Raw genomic sequence first — 17,092 nt, 5'->3', positions numbered from 1 at the left:
TCAGTTTTTAGCTGATTTTCACAAACATAATGTTTACTTAATGATTAGTTCAGACATGCCTGTAACAGAGCAGGGAATGCTGGTGTAAATATTTTAAAGTGTAAAATGTTTAAAGATTCAAGATCCAAGATTATTTTATTGTCATTCCAAAAACACTTTGGGACGTGCAGTGTAGAACAGAATAACGTTGAATCGAACCTCCATAAAAAACGATCAGGAGCTAAAAACCGCAATTATAAATAATGTTAAAATACAATATATAAATAAGGCAGCTAGCATTTAAAACTATGAGAAATGTGGAGATGTGCATGTAAATACGCATATCCAACACATACCCAAAGATGACATGTAGGTGGATATCGTGGAAAAGAGAAAAGCCAACAGTGAGGATGATGTATGACATGCAACAGAGGTCCTGCAGTTGTGTGGCATGCGCCTCAAACAATTGTCACTGGGTCGCCTAAAAAGTAAAGAAACTTGGCCTGATGATGACCCTTAATGAAAAGTCAAGGGATTACTAAAGTTATACTTCAACCGGAGGGTGACTCACTCAATACCAGAAATGTCAACCTCATGGTGTCCCTAGAAGAAACGTCATCATTAGGATTCATCCTCTGTGGATGTCTGTACAAAGTTTCATGGCAATCCATCTGGTAGCTATTGAGACATTTCATTCTTGGCCAATGTGGTGGATCAACCGACCGACCAACAGATATACGTTGACATCCCTGAAGCCTTGCATCTAGCGTGGATAAAACCCAGTAGACAGACTCAAATGGATGTGCAGCGTTGGGACGTGGAGATGTGGGCTTGGCAAACTACCACTGGGTAGCATTCAACAGATGACAGCTGAAAACACCGTATCACAGAAGCATCAGCATTTCAGCTATTGAGCACAGCTTACATGTTACAGCTTGACAAACATGTATTTAGAAAATCATACAAAAGACTTTGAATCGTTCCCACAAACCATAGCTGGCAAAAAAAAGTACTCTTTCAAAAACATTGAAAAGAAGTCACCCGATGTGAAAAAAAAAAAACGCAACTTAATGGTTTCCAATGCATGAGCAGCAGTTTGTAACCTTGATCCCTGTGCAACAGTCACACTGTGTTCAGGAGAGTAACTATTCAAACAGGCCATTATCTTGTCATTGGCACTCACTGTAATGCTTGCTTTTAGAGCAGAGCTCGGATAAATAGAGCCAGAAAGGAAAAGCAGAGAGAGAGGGAGGAAAAAACAAGCAAAAGAACAGTATAAACAGAAAATATAAGAAAAAAAGGAGACAGAAACAGAGAGACAGGTGATGAAGAGGAAGAGGAAAGTGGCATAGGGAGGAAGATTTTTTTCTCCCTGTGTTAACAGAGAAAAAGAAAAGAAACCAAGTCAGTTTCATGTCGTGAGGAGGAAGCCAGGCCACTATTGTAGTAAGTTAGCCCGAGGTGTTTTCATACGTGAGCTAGGGCTGATGGATGGAGGTCATAAGCAGATGAATTAGTGATGAGGATCAGGATGAAAGTGCTTTCCAAGAAACTATAGAGCCAACCAGGGGTGCCGGGAGTGTGAGACTGGAGTGATAGACGGGACGGGACAGGCCCGGCCGTGAACCCATGAACTGTCAACACATGTCAGACATGCCGACAACACTTCACCTGCCAGTGTGAATGCTAGCTTATTTTATGGACAATCTGTATATCAGCTGCAGTTTTTCACAGGTTTTCCCTTCTCATACTATCATGTTTCTCAATGTAAGACTTATTTCCAATGTTTTCAGCTTGATAGTGGCAGCAGATAAAACAAGCTAACAATTAGTTGCATTAAGGTGGCATTGTAGACTCAAAGCACTTTATAACACTAAAAACCAAAATTGATGACATAAGAAAAGAAGGAAAAGAATGTGGTAACAGGTTATTTCAAAGCCGGAAGAGCCCTGGTGATGGCCTCTTAGAGAGAGAGAGCGAGAGAGAGCAAATATACTTTATAATCTGTATGAACAGATGATGTGTAAAGTTATAACAATATCATTTTGTGTCTTTCAGATGCTATTTTGGGAAGAACTTTTTTGTTGTTCTCTTTCACTGTTTCACAGAGTAACTTACACCCAATAACACCCAGAGAACATGTGAGGACGTTCCTGCCAATTTGTTCTGGCATGCAATTATCACAGGAGGGGCTTTTTTTCTAAATGTACGTGTGGCTACATTGGGTTCTGGTATTTTGAAGCTACTGTCTGTGGGAAAAAGTTATCCACCTCCTCTATGATAAATTCTGTCTATATGATTGTTAAATATTGGCAGCAACTGACGAGCTTTGACCTTGCTCATTGATAATGCTCATCTGCCGTCAAAGTCGGAAGTTTGCTGTTGCAGATGAACAGAAATGAGCTGTCAGACTTTGTAGCCACGCTGGGGATATGTAAAGGGGGAGTGTTGTTGTTGACACTTGGTCAGATATCTGGAAATATATGAGAAAAATACCCTTACAGCAGCAAAAAGAGTCCAGAAAGGTTTTTCAAATAATTTTTGCATGCACAACTAAAGCGCAAGACACAATTAATTGAAAAAGTATTTAAAAACAAAACAAACAAAAAAAACTGTTGTGGAAGATCATGAGACACAGCTCACAATTCCACAGTGAGCGGACATTGTGTACTTTTTATTCTTTCTGAAGTCAAGAGTGGACCTTCACACTCAGTTTATCTACCTATTTATTTACAGTACATGTTTGTGTTTGAGTAAGAATTGTTTCATAGAACTGAGAAACACAGAGATGAGAGAGAGAGTGACCGATAACAATGTAAAAGAAGAAAAACATTAGAAAAGACAATAGATAGAAGAAGAGAAAAAGAAGACCTGATTTCAGGGGAGGAGGAGGATGAGGAGGTGGAGCTGGGTGACAGGCTGCAAATAGAGCAGGAGAGAGAGGAGAGAAATAGAGAGCGTGAAGACACTTGCTAAATGAATTTTGCTTTCATCGTGTGTGTGCGTGTGTGTGTGTGGTGTGTGTGTGTGTGTGTGTGTGTGTGTGTGTGTGTGTGTGTGTGTGTGTGTGTGTGTGTGTGTGTGTGCATCCACATATCCTCACGTATAGCATACCCCTGTATGACTGCCAGTGTGTGTTGGTGTTGCCTATGAGTATGTGTGTTTGCCGCCCTGGATGTGTGCATCTGCATCTGTATTTGTGTGTATTTGTGTGTATCTTAAAACACAACTGGTTTTGCAAGTATGTGTGTGAAAAACAGTAGCATTTATTTTAGAAAAATAATGCTTTTGTGTCAGGGAAAGACAGGATTTGTGTGTGTGTGTGTGTGTGTGTGTGTGTGTGTGTGTGTGTGTGTGTGTGTGTGTGTGTGTGTGTGTGTGTGTGTGTGTGTGTGTTGTGTGTGTGTGCGTGCGTGTGTGTGTGGGTTTTAGGTGCACTGTTACCAGGATTGGAAGTGACAGGCAGGAAGTATCAGGGGCAGCTGGGTAACAGCCCACTAACCACACAGGAGAGGGCTCTACACTGAAAAACATTACCAGTGGGGGTTGAGAGACTAGAGAGAGAGAGAGAGAGAGAGAGAAGGGATAAAATAAAAAAGAGGGAAAATCAAATAGGAAGAAGACAAAGGAGTAAACAGGAAATGTGTTAAACCAAGAAAAATAACTTTGAAGCATCCTCCATGTTAGTGGATAGGACATAGGCCAAACAAAAAAATCCAAGGGTGTGTCAAAAACATTTTTCCCTAAAGACGGATTCTGTCATTTTAGTTTTGATCACACTGATGTTTGTTTAAGTGTTACGTTTTCTGATAAGTTGGTTTTTGTAAGTTGTTTGATGCCATAAAAACGGGGTGAAACGTCATGATTGACAGCTGTGATTAGGCTCGTTCGAGATGAACTGCGCCTCGCCTGTAAAGTGGACGAGAGCAGGCGGTAGCAGCGGGGGGCGGGGACAAAAAGCTGCGGTAAAGTCGGATAGTTTCCAGCCGATTCCAGCCGCCTTCAGGCTGGACAGGAAGTGATGAAAACACTGTGGTGCGATTCCGATTTAATAAAATATAATCAGACCCACATACCAGCTGGTACACAGTCTCCAGTTGTTTTAGTTATGACAGAGTAGCTGGCAAAGTGCTCTACATGCGACCTGTTGCTGATTTTAATGAACAACAGACTGGAGATGATCCGTGATCTGAACGGATTTAGTCTCTTTGACTTCTAAACTTAACTATCAGCCTCACAACATGTGTTCTGGACAGAATAAGTCTTTAAATCAGACAAATAGCAATTAAAATCGCTCCGATTCAAAAACAATAAAAAGTTTATATAAAACGTCATCATGTTGTAAACCAATCAGGTGTTAAATCAGCTGAGAAGCCGGCGTTTCCCAGCATGCTCTGGGTCCGCCTGGCTCTTGCAGTCGGTAAAAAGCAACTGCGCCGCCTGCGTCTCAGAACTGCGGCCGCCTTGCTCTCGTGAGATTTCCGTTGCCCACGTGTGCATGACGTCAGAGCAAGTCGGGATCAAGTCGGACTCAAATCTAACCGGCATGCACCGGGCGCCGATCGCCGGTGATCGATTCTGCGCAGACCTGGCTCATCTCGAACGAGCCTATTACAAGATGGCAGCGTCTTAATCAGCAATATTTTTTTCTTCTCTTTAGTACAGTGGGAGGAAGTGGAGAAGCATCATCCATATACAATCTATATGCTAGACTGATCGCTGGTAAATGTGCATTTAAGGTTACCAATATTGAAACAAATTGCGAAACGCTAAATCTAATGATAAGTGTAGCATGACAAGCAGGACGCACATCATGATGTTGGATCTGGGAACTCACCATTGGCAGGGCTCAATCCGAGGGGCGGGATAAACGGTTGTCAAATTCCCTCTGAACGCAATAGGATGGCGCTACAACCAACCAGAGCAACGCTAGTTGATAGATTAAACCTTTGCCGTATCCAGTCGGCAAAACTCTGAAACACATCTTCCTTTTTTAAGAATGACTTTGGTGCTTAACTCCAAGTCTTCCAGAGCCGCGGGCTAAAGCCGATTCAAAAGGCCGCTGTTCTCCAGCAGCAGCGGCCATCTTCTTTGGTTTCAAGTAGCAGGGAATTCACACGGAACCGTTGCAACTCTCAGCCCGCCTACCGACTCTATACACGATGTGATTGGCCTGACCAGAATTTGGTTTCTCCAGCTCTCTAAATTTGTTTAACTTACATAAACCGAAAAGTAATGACAGTTTGTGGTTTCAGGTGGAGCTGTTTGGAACTGGAACTATGTTAAACACAGAGACACATCATGTAAAATCCATTTCAGAGGTGTAGTTTTTAACTTTGAAGACAGCGAGGCTAGCTGTTTCTTCCCGTTTTTCATCTTCACGCTAAGCTACGCTACGCCAGACATGTCCTGGCTCCAGCTGCATAACACAAATTCAACAATAATAGTACTTTCTCAAACTATTCCTTCACGCTCAATGGTTCATTGGCAGTGATTGGTAAAAAGATTTTCTAAGCCAGTGTCCAAGATAAAAGGAAAGAAAAGGAAAGTGTTGAGGCACTGGTTGAAGAAAGCAAAGTCATTAGGCAGCAGAACAAGAAAAATTCAGAGACAGAAACAAGCGACGAAAATAGACGGTAAGTAATGGAGATAAGGCGAGAGTCATTATTAGTCAAACAGTAAGACGGGATGGGAGATGAAAGATAAAAAACTTAAAAGGTGGAGTGGGAGAAATGGGGTGAAATAATGAAGAGAATAACAAATGAGCAACGAGGAGAGAGAACAGAGAGGAGAGACAGAAGGTTAGAGCGGTTTCTTTAAAAAAAGATGACAATATCAGAGAGAGAGAGAAAGACAGAGCAAGAGAGAGAAAGAGAGAGAGAGAAGGAAGGTCAGCAAAGGAGAGGACAGACGAGGGAGTGAAGAAGGGAGAGACGAGTTGTTTGTATCTCACATGACTCCATTAAAGTTTGAATAGTTCTCATCCCTCTTTTTGGGACACACGCTCATATACGATATCCACACACATACTATACACGTGTGTGTGTGTGTGTGTGTGTGTGTGTGTGTGTGTGTGTGTGTGTGTGTGTGTGTGTGTGTGTGTGTGTGTGCAATGAGGAACTGCACAAAGAGGAGACAAGATTAGAAAAGCAGGCCAAGAGATGGTTTCCCATGGTGCATCTCTGGAAGCATCTGTATTAGACCGGGTTGTGTCAACACTGACTGCTACTCCAGCTGAGGCACAGACAGACAGACAGAGGGAGAGAGGGAGAGAGAGAGGGAGGGAGAGAGAAAGAGCAAGTAAAATCAGTGTGTTTGCTTTTTTCCATTTATGTAAGTGTCCCTGACAGACACACAGGAACAACAGATCATTCTGAGAGCAGAGAAGGAGAAAAAAAGGGGGGAACAGAGATAAATAGAGGATGCCTATGAACGGAGAAAGAGAGAAAATGGATATATGAAAGAGTCTCAGAGTGGCAGAAATGGGTGAGAAGGAGAGAGAAAGAGAGGAAAAAGAGTGACAGTGATGGATGGGAGAAATAGATGGATGGATGGAGGGGGTAGATGAAGGGACGTGAGGCGGGTTAGCGGATGGAGAGGCGGCAGACGGAGATTGACAGCCTCCTTTCCCAGGGACGGATGAATAAACCGGCGCAGAGACGGAAAGAGAAAGAGAAAAGATGGAGAAAAGGAATGAGGGATGGAGGAGGGGAGGTAATGAGAGACAGAGTACGTCTCCGTAATCAAGCCATAAAGGAGAACAGGAGCGAGGGAGCGAGGTGGAAAAGACGAGTGGGCTCTGAATGAGTCAATCATGATTAATCAAGACGCTTCTCGCTCTCTGTCGCTCTCTATCTCGCTGTCTCTTTCTTTTTGCTCAGACTCATCATCCTCATCATCATCATCCTCATCATCACACACACACACACACACACACACACACACACACACACACACACACACACACACACACACACACACACACACACACAGCGGCCCCTGTGCATTCCTAGCAGGACTATACACATACACTTTTCTTCAGGCAGTTTTACAGAAGTGCTTTCCAAAACTTGTGATCTTTTGAAATAAAGTTCAATCAGCCAACTCCCACTGGATTCATTCAGAGCACACAGGTGGATGCTGAGGGTGGAGGGGGCGGGGCTTTTTAAATGCTACACACAAGAGCAGCAGCGGCGACAGCATAGCTTTCAGGGAGAGTGGTGTGACGTGAATGGTGGGTGAAGTACTGCAAATATATTAAAATCTTTAAAACTGAGTCACAAACATGAACTTTCTTTTTTATTTTTTGCTAAAAGAGCTGGGCACTGTTTTGTTTTTAGCAAATGTTAGTCAAACGTTAGTTATGAGGACTATTTTTGGTACACTGGTGTGTTTTTAATAGTGAATGTCTAGGGCATGGAGGGATAAGCTGCATCAGGCAATAATGATTAGTGAGATAAATAATTCATAGTCAGATTCGGTCTTTTCATGAGATTTGTTGACAAAAAGAAAAATACACAATGTCATCAGCGTTCTCCTTTAAGGTGCCACTAATTAAACATCTTCAGTGCAATTGTGGCACTTTATCTCTTTTTCCACAGGCTCTAATGTGCGTTAAGACTGGATGAGAGAAAGCCCTTCCCTTCGCTGCCTGTGCGTTGCTGCTTGTGAATCCTCAGACAGAAAGAGAAAAAAATATGGCACTTTTATATTTATTCAAGTGTCAGATCCAGAGCTGTCTGTAGGGAGAGCGAAAGAGAGAGGAAGGGAGGAAGAGAGGAAGAAGGGCTGCAACCACAGGAACTCTGAGGTTTCACAAGCCTCCCTTTCTCTTTTCTGTCTCTACACACACACGCACACACACACCTGAATGGACACACAGGGGAAAGGCAAACAGAAGGAGGGGGTGAGGCCAAAGGGAAGAAAAATAGAGTGAGAAGGAGATAGAGGAGGAAGGATGTTTTGTTATTGACACACAAGAAAAAAAAACACAGAAAAAAACATCCACTCTATGTGTATCAATCCGTCTATCATCAGTGTGTGTGTGTGTGTGTGTGTGTGTGTGTGTGTGTGTGTGTGTGTGTGTGTGAATGAATGAGCTGTGAATTTAACACACCAAGTTATGTCTCAGGACTAATAGACAGAGCATCTAAATGAGGATTACGCGCAGGTGCCAAGCAGGCTGTCATTCACTGTTTCCGAGATGTCAAATCAATTCCGGGTACACGCGGCGCTGAATAGATAAACCTTCATCAACGCAGCCAAAAGAACAGGAAACTCCCTCACCAATGTGGCACACAAACACTGAAGCGCATGTGAGAAAAACTCAACAGCAATTACCTGCTCAGAGTGCAGGTGCTGGTAAGCGTGAACCAACACTTCCTCCTGGTGGATCTGATGTGAACTACAGAAACCCTCGGGCGGTCAAAAGGCTTCAGATCCTGTTAGGGTTCACACCAAATGGGTTAAATAAGGGATCCGAAAACACTGTCATTTCCACCTTGATGTTGGGTCTTAAAGGTGGACTCACAGATGGGGACACTCAAGTCAGCACGAATCCAAGTAGGATCTGAAGACACTTCTGTGCTCTCGTCATACATTTCAGCCTTGCAAAGCATCATGAAAATTCATGTAATACTGTAAGATTTAGGAAAAATCACAAAGAACTGGCTAGCATCTGAATCTTGAATTGTTTTTTTTCCCCCCACAGGTTTCATTTTTAAATCAGTCTTTCTGAAAAGTGTCATGACAGTAGCATGCTTTGAGCAGGGATTGTAATGTTCATGTCAGTGGGTTTCCTGTTTTACCTCATTAAGACACGTTGTAGGCCATTTTTCAAAGGGTACTTTGAGATTAAAGATCATTCTTTTAAATTGAAACCAACATTGACGAGAAGTCCTTTAAAGCCACACCTGGGCAACTCCATCTGCTGAGGATTGTGTGCAAATCGATGATCAAAAGCTCCAGAGCAGCCACTAAAAAGGTCCTTCTGATGGATTTGTTTTTCATTCTTGCGATATTTAAATTGTTTTCCCACCTTTCAGGCAGCCTTTGGTCTTTGGTCTCTTTGGTCTAATTCAACATTTCCTTTCACTGCTTCGCAGATGACGTGCAAATTTCCCTACCTTTGAATACCAAAACAAACTAAGCTGAAGCTCTGAGAAAATGCCTACATGAAAATAAAAGACTGGATGTCACTGAATCTTTTTAACTTAAATGACAAAAAAACTGAAGTTGTAATTTTTAGGGAGCCCGGTGTCTCTGGTAAACAGTGCTCTTTGCCCAATATTCTCAAACTGCTGCCCATTTGTAAAGTTCTTGGGGTTTTTATTGACACTTCTTTTAAACTCGATAAACCGATTAGCTCAGTGGTAAAATTCTTTCAGCTCAGACTTCTTGGGAAGGTCAAGCCTGACCTGCCCCATAGCCAGCTGGAAACAGTTGTGCATGCCCTGGACTACTGGAACTCATTCTACTGTGGCCTTGATCAGTCTTCAGTTCGCAGATAACAGTTAGTCCAGAATGCAGCTGCACGCCTGCTGACAGGAAAAAGGCGCCGTGACCACATCACCCCACTGTACTGTCGTCTCTCCACTGGCTGCCCGTCATTTTAAGAATCCATTTTAATATCTTGTTTGTTTTTAAATCTCTCAATGGGCTGGCACCATCATATTTATCGGATATGCTGATTTGGCCCACTCCAGTCAGAGCACTTAGGTCCGCTGACCAGTTGCTTTCAGACTGCCCCAGATCCAGACTGACACCCAGAGGAGACAGAGCTTTTTCAGTAGCAGGTCCTAAGCTCGGGAACTCTCTTCCTCTCATTATTAGAGCAGCTACCTCTAATGAGAGCTTTAAATCACTTTTGCACTGGCTTTTAACATAAGCTGAGCTGTGACATTTTATCGTTGTTATTGCTTTAAGTAAAGTTTTTATCTGTTGTTTTTTTTTATATTGCTTTTGGCATATTCTGTTTTAGAAGGGTTTTTCCGGCTACTTTTTATCTTATGCTGTTTTCTGTATCTGTACAGCACTTTGGGGCAGTTGTGACGGTTTGTAAATGTGCTATATAAATAACCTTTGACATTTTCAGTTGGCTACAAAAATGAACTTGAAACTTGGCTGAGATTTTTTTTGTCACTGTTGATTCTGCAAAGGATAAGCAGGTTTAATGACTGGATGGACGTATGTGTTATCATGCGGTTGCATGGTGATGCCAATGCAGAGAAAGACCATAGTGAATAATCTCTTGTACATCCTAAATCATCTTAAATTGGAGACTTGGCTGTCAAAAAGGTTTGTAACGAGAACCCATCATTATGTAAAACCTAATCAGAAATATTACAAGTAAACATGAATGTTGACAGGGACAATACGAATTTGGTTGTTTCAAGCATTCCTGGAGATGTTGGACTGTCTGGAACGCTGGACATTTTGGAAAGAAATTGTCGGATTAAAATATTCAGAGACAGCAATGCTCACCTTTAAACCTTTAAAAAGGCCTTCTGATTGGCCGGTCAGCCTGATAGGGTTTAACATACAGAGTGACTTAAAACAAGTGAACAGGGAAATAAACACTGTTACAGCAGTCAAATATGATTATTAGTTATTCAGTTACAGTAAAGGCATTCTGCTGCTCACCAGGCACACGGAGACATTTAAAAAGAGTCACAGAAGAGCAGGAACAGTTCTTATGATTTGATTGACTTTATTTGTAAGGCACCAGAAGTCCTTCCTTACTGCAGAACATTTCATATTATTTATAGTAAATGTTTGTTTTACTTTTTTATAGTTCCTTTTTTTTTTTGTTTCAATGAAGCTATGATTTCAGACACAAAACATTTTTTTTTTTGCCAAAGTACACACTTTTAGGTTTTACATTATGCACAAAATAAGTATTTAAAAAAAGACCTTTACAAAGCTCAAAACGCTTACAATGCTTCACGCTATGGGGGCAAAAAAGTTGGGAAGGAGAGATGTGGCTTAGGAGTGAAGGGGATTGGGAATGGGGGGAGGGAGGGGGGCAGAAAAGAAGGGAGGGGGGTTAAAGGTCAAAAGGTCAACACACTGCAGTTTCCCCCCTGGTGTCACATCAGTTTTGTAACACAATAGCACAAAAATCATCCAGGACAGACAAGAAAAGATGCAGCTATATACACATAAAGCTTTCTATGTATAACTGTATACAGAGGTGAGCGCCTCCAACTACTTTAACAAATACATAGAATTTCATTTGTATGTTTATAACGTCAGCTTTGTAACTCTCGTTCTAGTTCATATCGATTAATATTTAAAAACAAAGGGGGGGGGGGGAACAAAAAACAAGTGCATTGATCACAAAGTTTGGACCAAACATTTTTTAAAAAAAATGTCTCCACTACAAAAGAAATCAATCTCGGTTTCCCTGCAAACATGCATTGATGTGTGCGTTTGTGTGTGTTTGTCGCTGTGTCTACACGCTCTCTGCCAATCACTACGACGAGTACAGTATGTAGCCAGACACACACAGTATGTGGCAGGACGATGTGCTGCGAGCTTAATTCACAAGCAGGATAGCATGTTAGCTTAAGTTGTAGCAAGAACATTTCATCTCTGTGCGTCAAGCCTGTACAACTGTTTATACACACCTTGATTCTGTTCACACACACACACACACACACACACACAACTATGGGCACCAACGAAGGAGTCGCCCACCATTGTCACCGACAGTATGTCATCTGAACTTTTGAACACATTAAGGGTGTTATTTTGAAGTCAGCAACGTGCAATTTGTATACCTTTGCTTTCTGAATGACTTCCACAGTATAATGTGCATCATCATCATCATCATCATCATCATGCCAAATATCGTTTTGAGTGTTCTTCTAAATCAAAGTATTGTTTATTTCACACTTCACATCAATTGATTTTTACAGTGTAGCCTTTAAATCGGAGAGGGGAGGCTAGGAAAAGGCATGCGTGTGTTTCTGTGTCTCTCTCTGTCTGTGGGTTTGGTACTTCTCTACCTCTCGCAGAAATGCGAGTTTTGGCTGCTACTAGACCCGTTAAAGCCTCTACACGTCTGTAGTCCCGCCACAAAGGTGTTTCCACAAAGAGGATCTTCATCAAACGTCTAGTCGTTTCACTGTTCACATCGGGGTTACGGTTTACAACCTGTAATAGTGTTAAGTCTTGTCGTTAGTTGGACTGAGGAGACTTTTTTCGAAAAAATTTTAATATATCTGACCTGGCTCTTAAAAATACAGAAGTGAACGTGGATGCCTCATGTTCAGTGTTAAGTAATTAAATGGAAAGAGTCCTATATCGTGTTTTTATTGTGTTCCACAGACTTCCAGAATCAAACTGGGGATGTAGTCATTATTTGATACGGGTGTTAACCGCTGGGCCACCGGGAATGTTTGAGGGAGCTATACAATTCCATCCATCCATCCTATTATTCCCAGCATAGCGCCAGCCAACTTCCACCTGACGAGAGGCTTAATGAGACAAACTAATTGAAAACAGGGCCTGTGAAGTTGAGGGGGAGTTTTTACTCATGCTGTGGAAGACGCTTGTGCTTCATCAGTGTGATCTGCACTGTCATTTTGTTAGGTCCCACTAAGTGTTGCACGTAGGTGTTAAACCGCCCGGTTAATGTAGTGCTAGTCTGATATGTGACAGACTTCTATATGTACAGTAAATCAAAATGTACAGTATTTAAATCCGGATTTACCGAGGGATCAAAAGCATGGGTCCAGTTGTGTCTCTGTGTCACGCTGAGATGTTTCTTAAAAACAGACCAAAGACTATTTCTCAAGAACTGGATCATGACGGAGACTGGGACTGACTGCATGCAGAGATTAATGTCACCAGTCTAGCCTCTGTATATTAAGTTTGTACACACATTCCCTCTTGGGACACAGCCTGGACTTGTCCTGTCCTTGTTTGCTCTGGAAATACACACTGCCCTCTGCTGTCAAACACACAACATGCACACTCTCCCCCCCTCTGTGCCTGCTCTAATATTGGTGCACATTAAAGATGCAAATGGTGGTGGGGGGTGCAGGAGGCAAGCGGCATCTCTGTTTATTTAACTACTTTAGAAAATGTTGCCTTTCAGTTAAGGTGCTGGGTGGATTCATCTAACGTACCTCACAGGGTCAGGCAAGGATTACAAAATGGGGGGGGAGGGGTGCAGGAGAGATTACTTAGTTGGGTGGGTTCTCTAATCTGACAGCTCTCAGCATGAAGTTTGCTCTAAGAAGGTGCTTATCCTCTCTCAATATAAATTTCGGAGTAAACACACATCTCTACTTTGTCTTCTCAATACGACATGTCTGCTGCTTTCATGCTAGTTTTTGGGTTAGGATGTGTTTTGGGTTGTTTCGCTTTTTAGTCGGGGCACTATTTAAACACTTCTCTGATCCATAACACTCCACCGTTAAACTCAAAACCAACTTGTAGCTTGGAATGAATGCATGCAATCTGTGCTGCCAAAAATATCACCACTACTGATCTCTGTCAGAGCTCTTTCTAAGGAAAATGAAGTTTGTAGGAATCCTGTGTTGTGTCTGACAAGTGTTACACCTTGCCAAAGAATGTGTTTAACATTTAGCTTGTTTTAACACCTACAGTACAGTGTGTTCAGTCTCAGGATCAGTCCTGCATAACAAGGACACGCTTAGAACAGAGGCAAGAGGTGGGTGAGAGTGGGAGGAAGAACAGAAACTCAACAGGAATAAGAACAGAGACACAGCAACAGGAAGGCAGGAAGGAGCAGAAAAAGAAAGCAGTCCTGATGAAAAAAAGATAACTGAAGCTTAATCACATACAAAAAAAGAGACTGTATTTGGAGAAAAGACACAGGAGACACTGATGGTGAGAAGGGAGAATAAAGTAACAAGCCAAGGCTGGTAAATATGAAGCGATCAGGACTAGCTGGAGCTGTGGTGATGGGACTGAAGCCCATGTTGCTAAGGTCAGAGAGAGGGAGACCAGGGGAGAGGCTGTAGACCAAGGGGGTTCAGATCTGGGGATTCAGGTCTCTGGACAAAAACAGAGCTGAATAGGGACACCATCTAATCAGACTTGTCTCCGTCCTCCTCGCGGTGGCTGTCAACTCCGTCACGCGAAGCTTTCTCCTCCTTGGCCAGCTGGGCTTGGGAAGCCAGCAGGGAGGAGAGGGAGAAGAGGCCGGAGGAGGTGGTGACGGCGGGAAGGGTTGGCTGGGTCAGGCCCAGCGGCAGGGGGGTCATGGGCAGGGCCAGGCCCTGGAGCTGAGACAGCTGGTGAGCCTGGAGCTGCTGCTACATGGAAGACAACCAGACACAACTTAGGCACAGCAGGATAGACCCAACACAAGAATCACTGCAAAACACTGAGGGACACGCAGCATTGGCACGGCAAAGACATATTATACATTGCAAATTATGTTTTATATATAACCCCTGAGGCACAGCTCTAATAGCTCAGGCACAATAGAATAGATGGAAGGCACATATCATAGCTAAAATACATGCTCTCTAGAAGATGGAAAGTCTGCAGCACACATAACTTATTTATAACAGATGCAATTTTCAATCTATATAGCCCCAAGAAAACAAGTAAGGCGGGAGAATACTGTACAAAAATGGAAAACCTGTTTTCCACACATGGTCTACAATATAACACATAAAAATACACATAATAATGTTTCATTTTAGGGTATAGAAAGACAAATTGTTACTGCCAAGCCTGTTCTTTTATACGCCACTCCCTGTTGTACACACACTCAACGACATGACACATCAGTGGGTTGATTTTATCACAATCCTGACTGACTTCTCAAACTGAATCCAGTTTGCACAGGCTGCACCTACAAAGTCAACAGCTCTGCTTTACATTCAGACCCAGAGCTCAAATGCTCCGTGTCCTTTAGGAATGCATGATGTATAAAAGTATGATAAAAGGGGCTTATAAAGAAAGATATTGAGAGACATCAAATAATGGACCACATTGTTTGGCTCCCTGTGCTGAGAAGAGCAGGTCCAGTCCTAAAAATAGGCTAACATCCTCTGTATCTAAAGCAGTAGACACAAAGACAAAGGCAAGGCGCCTCTTTGGATCGTACATCACAGTGATGGAGTGGCTAAGCTAGCTTACACTAGGCCCATAGTAAAATGATGTAGTGGCTCGGCTAGCTAATACTAAACCTCTGGTAAAATGATAGAGTAGCTTGGCTAGCCACTACAAGGCTTATATTGATCAAGTCTAGCTGGCTTGCATTAAAGCCACAGAAATGAAGGATTACAGCTAGCTAATCCATATTGATTCAGTATTTTAGCTAGCTAACTAAACCTACTAATCTAAAGTTTAAAATGGTGCCCATGTAGTGCAGTATTCCATTTAAATCCTACTAAATTAATGACTACAGATAATAAGTAGAGAAAACTTAAATTTTACAACTCATTTCAAAAATATAGACCTGACATATTTCAAAACTACAAGCCAATGCCTAAGGGACATTAATGAAAACAATATAATTAGGGGTAATTAGTCATCATAAAACCCTCAAATCGGGGATGGAACACCATACCCTTATGATGGAGTTCATCTCTGGGGGGGTGACCTGCTTGGCTCTCTCTATGGCGGCCAGGACCTGCTGTTGGTGCTGGAGACGGTGGGTGGGGGTGGGGTGTGAAGACGAGGGAAGGAAGGTGAGAGAGACAACAAAAGCCAGACAGAAACAAGGGGAGTAGAGTTTGGGTGGGAGGGGAGAGGTGGAGAGGTTAGATCAATATCAATAGTCCCAACAGAGACCCGACAACCCTCTCTGGTGATGCATCCCCACCCCACCCTCTGGCCATTCAGCTATTTATCCTGTCCACGCACGCGCACACGCACACGCACACAACGTGAATGGATGGTTGGCTGGTGTGCTGTAATGGGTGGAGGTCAACGCCCTGGTGGCTTATCTGAATCACACAATAATTTATTACGCTGACACACACACACACACACACACACAAACATGTATAACGTAAAAGAGTGGATGGAGGAGGAGCCCAAATAGGACAGGGGAGGGAAAACCAGGAGGACAGATTAAATATGGCAGAGGAGAGTGGGGGAGGGAGAAATAAAATGAAAGTGAGTTGGAAAAGAACACAGGAAGCTGGAGATGATGAATGATGGGACGAGAGGAGAGAAGGGTGGGATACTGAGCGAGGGGTCATGGAGGTGGAGAGGTAATGAGGCGGGAATGAGGGTGATCTCATCCCAGGATGTAAGGAATAGGGCCGAGGGTCAGAGGGTTAGTGGCGTCTTTGTGTCAGAGTGTGTCTGTGTATGTGCTTACCTCCTGAGACAGGTAGGGGAGGACTTGTGCGCAGATCCCGTTCAATCTCTTCACTATCTCAGCCTGCAGAAGGAGAGATACTTTAGTTAAAAGGGAAATAGTGCCGTTACCCTAAATTAGTTGATTTGTCAACTAAATCCCATAAAAAGACCACACCACACCCAGGGGCCTCAAACTGGGGGGGAAAGGGGAGTGAGTTCCCAGGACCCTCATGTGAGGAGGGCCTAAAAAGATGCTAAAATGAATGGCTGTAGATGCGGGGAGAATTTTGTGCTACGCCCCTGACCACACCCAACATGACTGACTAGCATGTTAGAAATGCCCACCACGTGTTCCCTTTTACAACCGTGACCAATAGAAGCACAGAGCGCTCTTCAACTGTAAACATGGCAAAGCAAAAGAGGAATCATGTGTAACATAAAGCTGTTTGTTGGGCCTGGAGGTGGAACTGTGAAACAGAAGAAAGGTCAGTCTTTTTTTTTCTTCTTTTTTTAGGCTTTTCTGAACAAAAGACAGCCAGCATCATACACACGGCTATTGTTTGTGTACATTCTTGTTCCTAGAAGTTGAAACCTGGCACCTCCTTTCCGTTGCCATAACGTAGGTGGTGATAGACGGCAAGCTTTGACCAAATGACAGTCTGTCATGCCTTTCCGGCAAAGCACGGCAAGATTTTTTAACTCTAATTGTCCAATCCAACACATTAACCATCATAACAGACAACACTATTGTGTAGTCTGAACCTGGCATTAGTCCATCCAGACAGGTGTTTAGCCTGATTAGACCTTGTCTCAGGAC

The 17,092-nt window shown here is 42.9% G+C and overlaps 1 protein-coding gene and 1 long non-coding RNA gene across 4 annotated transcripts in view; both read right to left on the bottom strand.

Annotated features, from left to right (window-relative positions):
• Positions 1-4,995: 4,995 nt before the first annotated feature.
• Positions 4,996-10,305, bottom strand: LOC116695525 (uncharacterized). Its single transcript, XR_004333487.1, has 3 exons — positions 10,291-10,305; positions 8,320-8,322; positions 4,996-5,113 (listed from the first exon to the last, which is right to left on the bottom strand). It is a non-coding gene; the product is annotated as an uncharacterized LOC116695525 (long non-coding RNA).
• Positions 10,306-10,670: 365 nt separating this feature from the next.
• The window catches only part of tle5 (TLE family member 5, transcriptional modulator), a 42,501-nt gene continuing 36,079 nt past the window's right edge, over positions 10,671-17,092 (bottom strand). Inside the window, exons 5-7 of one of the 3 annotated variants that reach the window (XM_032525823.1) lie at positions 16,295-16,357; positions 15,536-15,610; positions 10,671-14,267 (exon numbers count right to left, since the gene is read on the bottom strand). In XM_032525823.1, coding sequence (XP_032381714.1) covers positions 14,040-14,267; positions 15,536-15,610; positions 16,295-16,357 — 366 coding nt within the window. In that variant the 3' untranslated portion in view covers positions 10,671-14,039. The remainder of the gene's footprint in view (positions 14,268-15,535; positions 15,611-16,294; positions 16,358-17,092) is intronic. The other 2 variants (XM_032525824.1, XM_032525825.1) reach the window with 2 other exon arrangements.

Source organism: Etheostoma spectabile, chromosome 9, assembly GCF_008692095.1.
Source record: "Etheostoma spectabile isolate EspeVRDwgs_2016 chromosome 9, UIUC_Espe_1.0, whole genome shotgun sequence".
NCBI lineage: Eukaryota > Metazoa > Chordata > Actinopteri > Perciformes > Percidae > Etheostoma > Etheostoma spectabile.
Note: the sequence above shows the minus strand (reverse complement) of the source record. Positions and strands in the feature narration are given on the sequence as shown.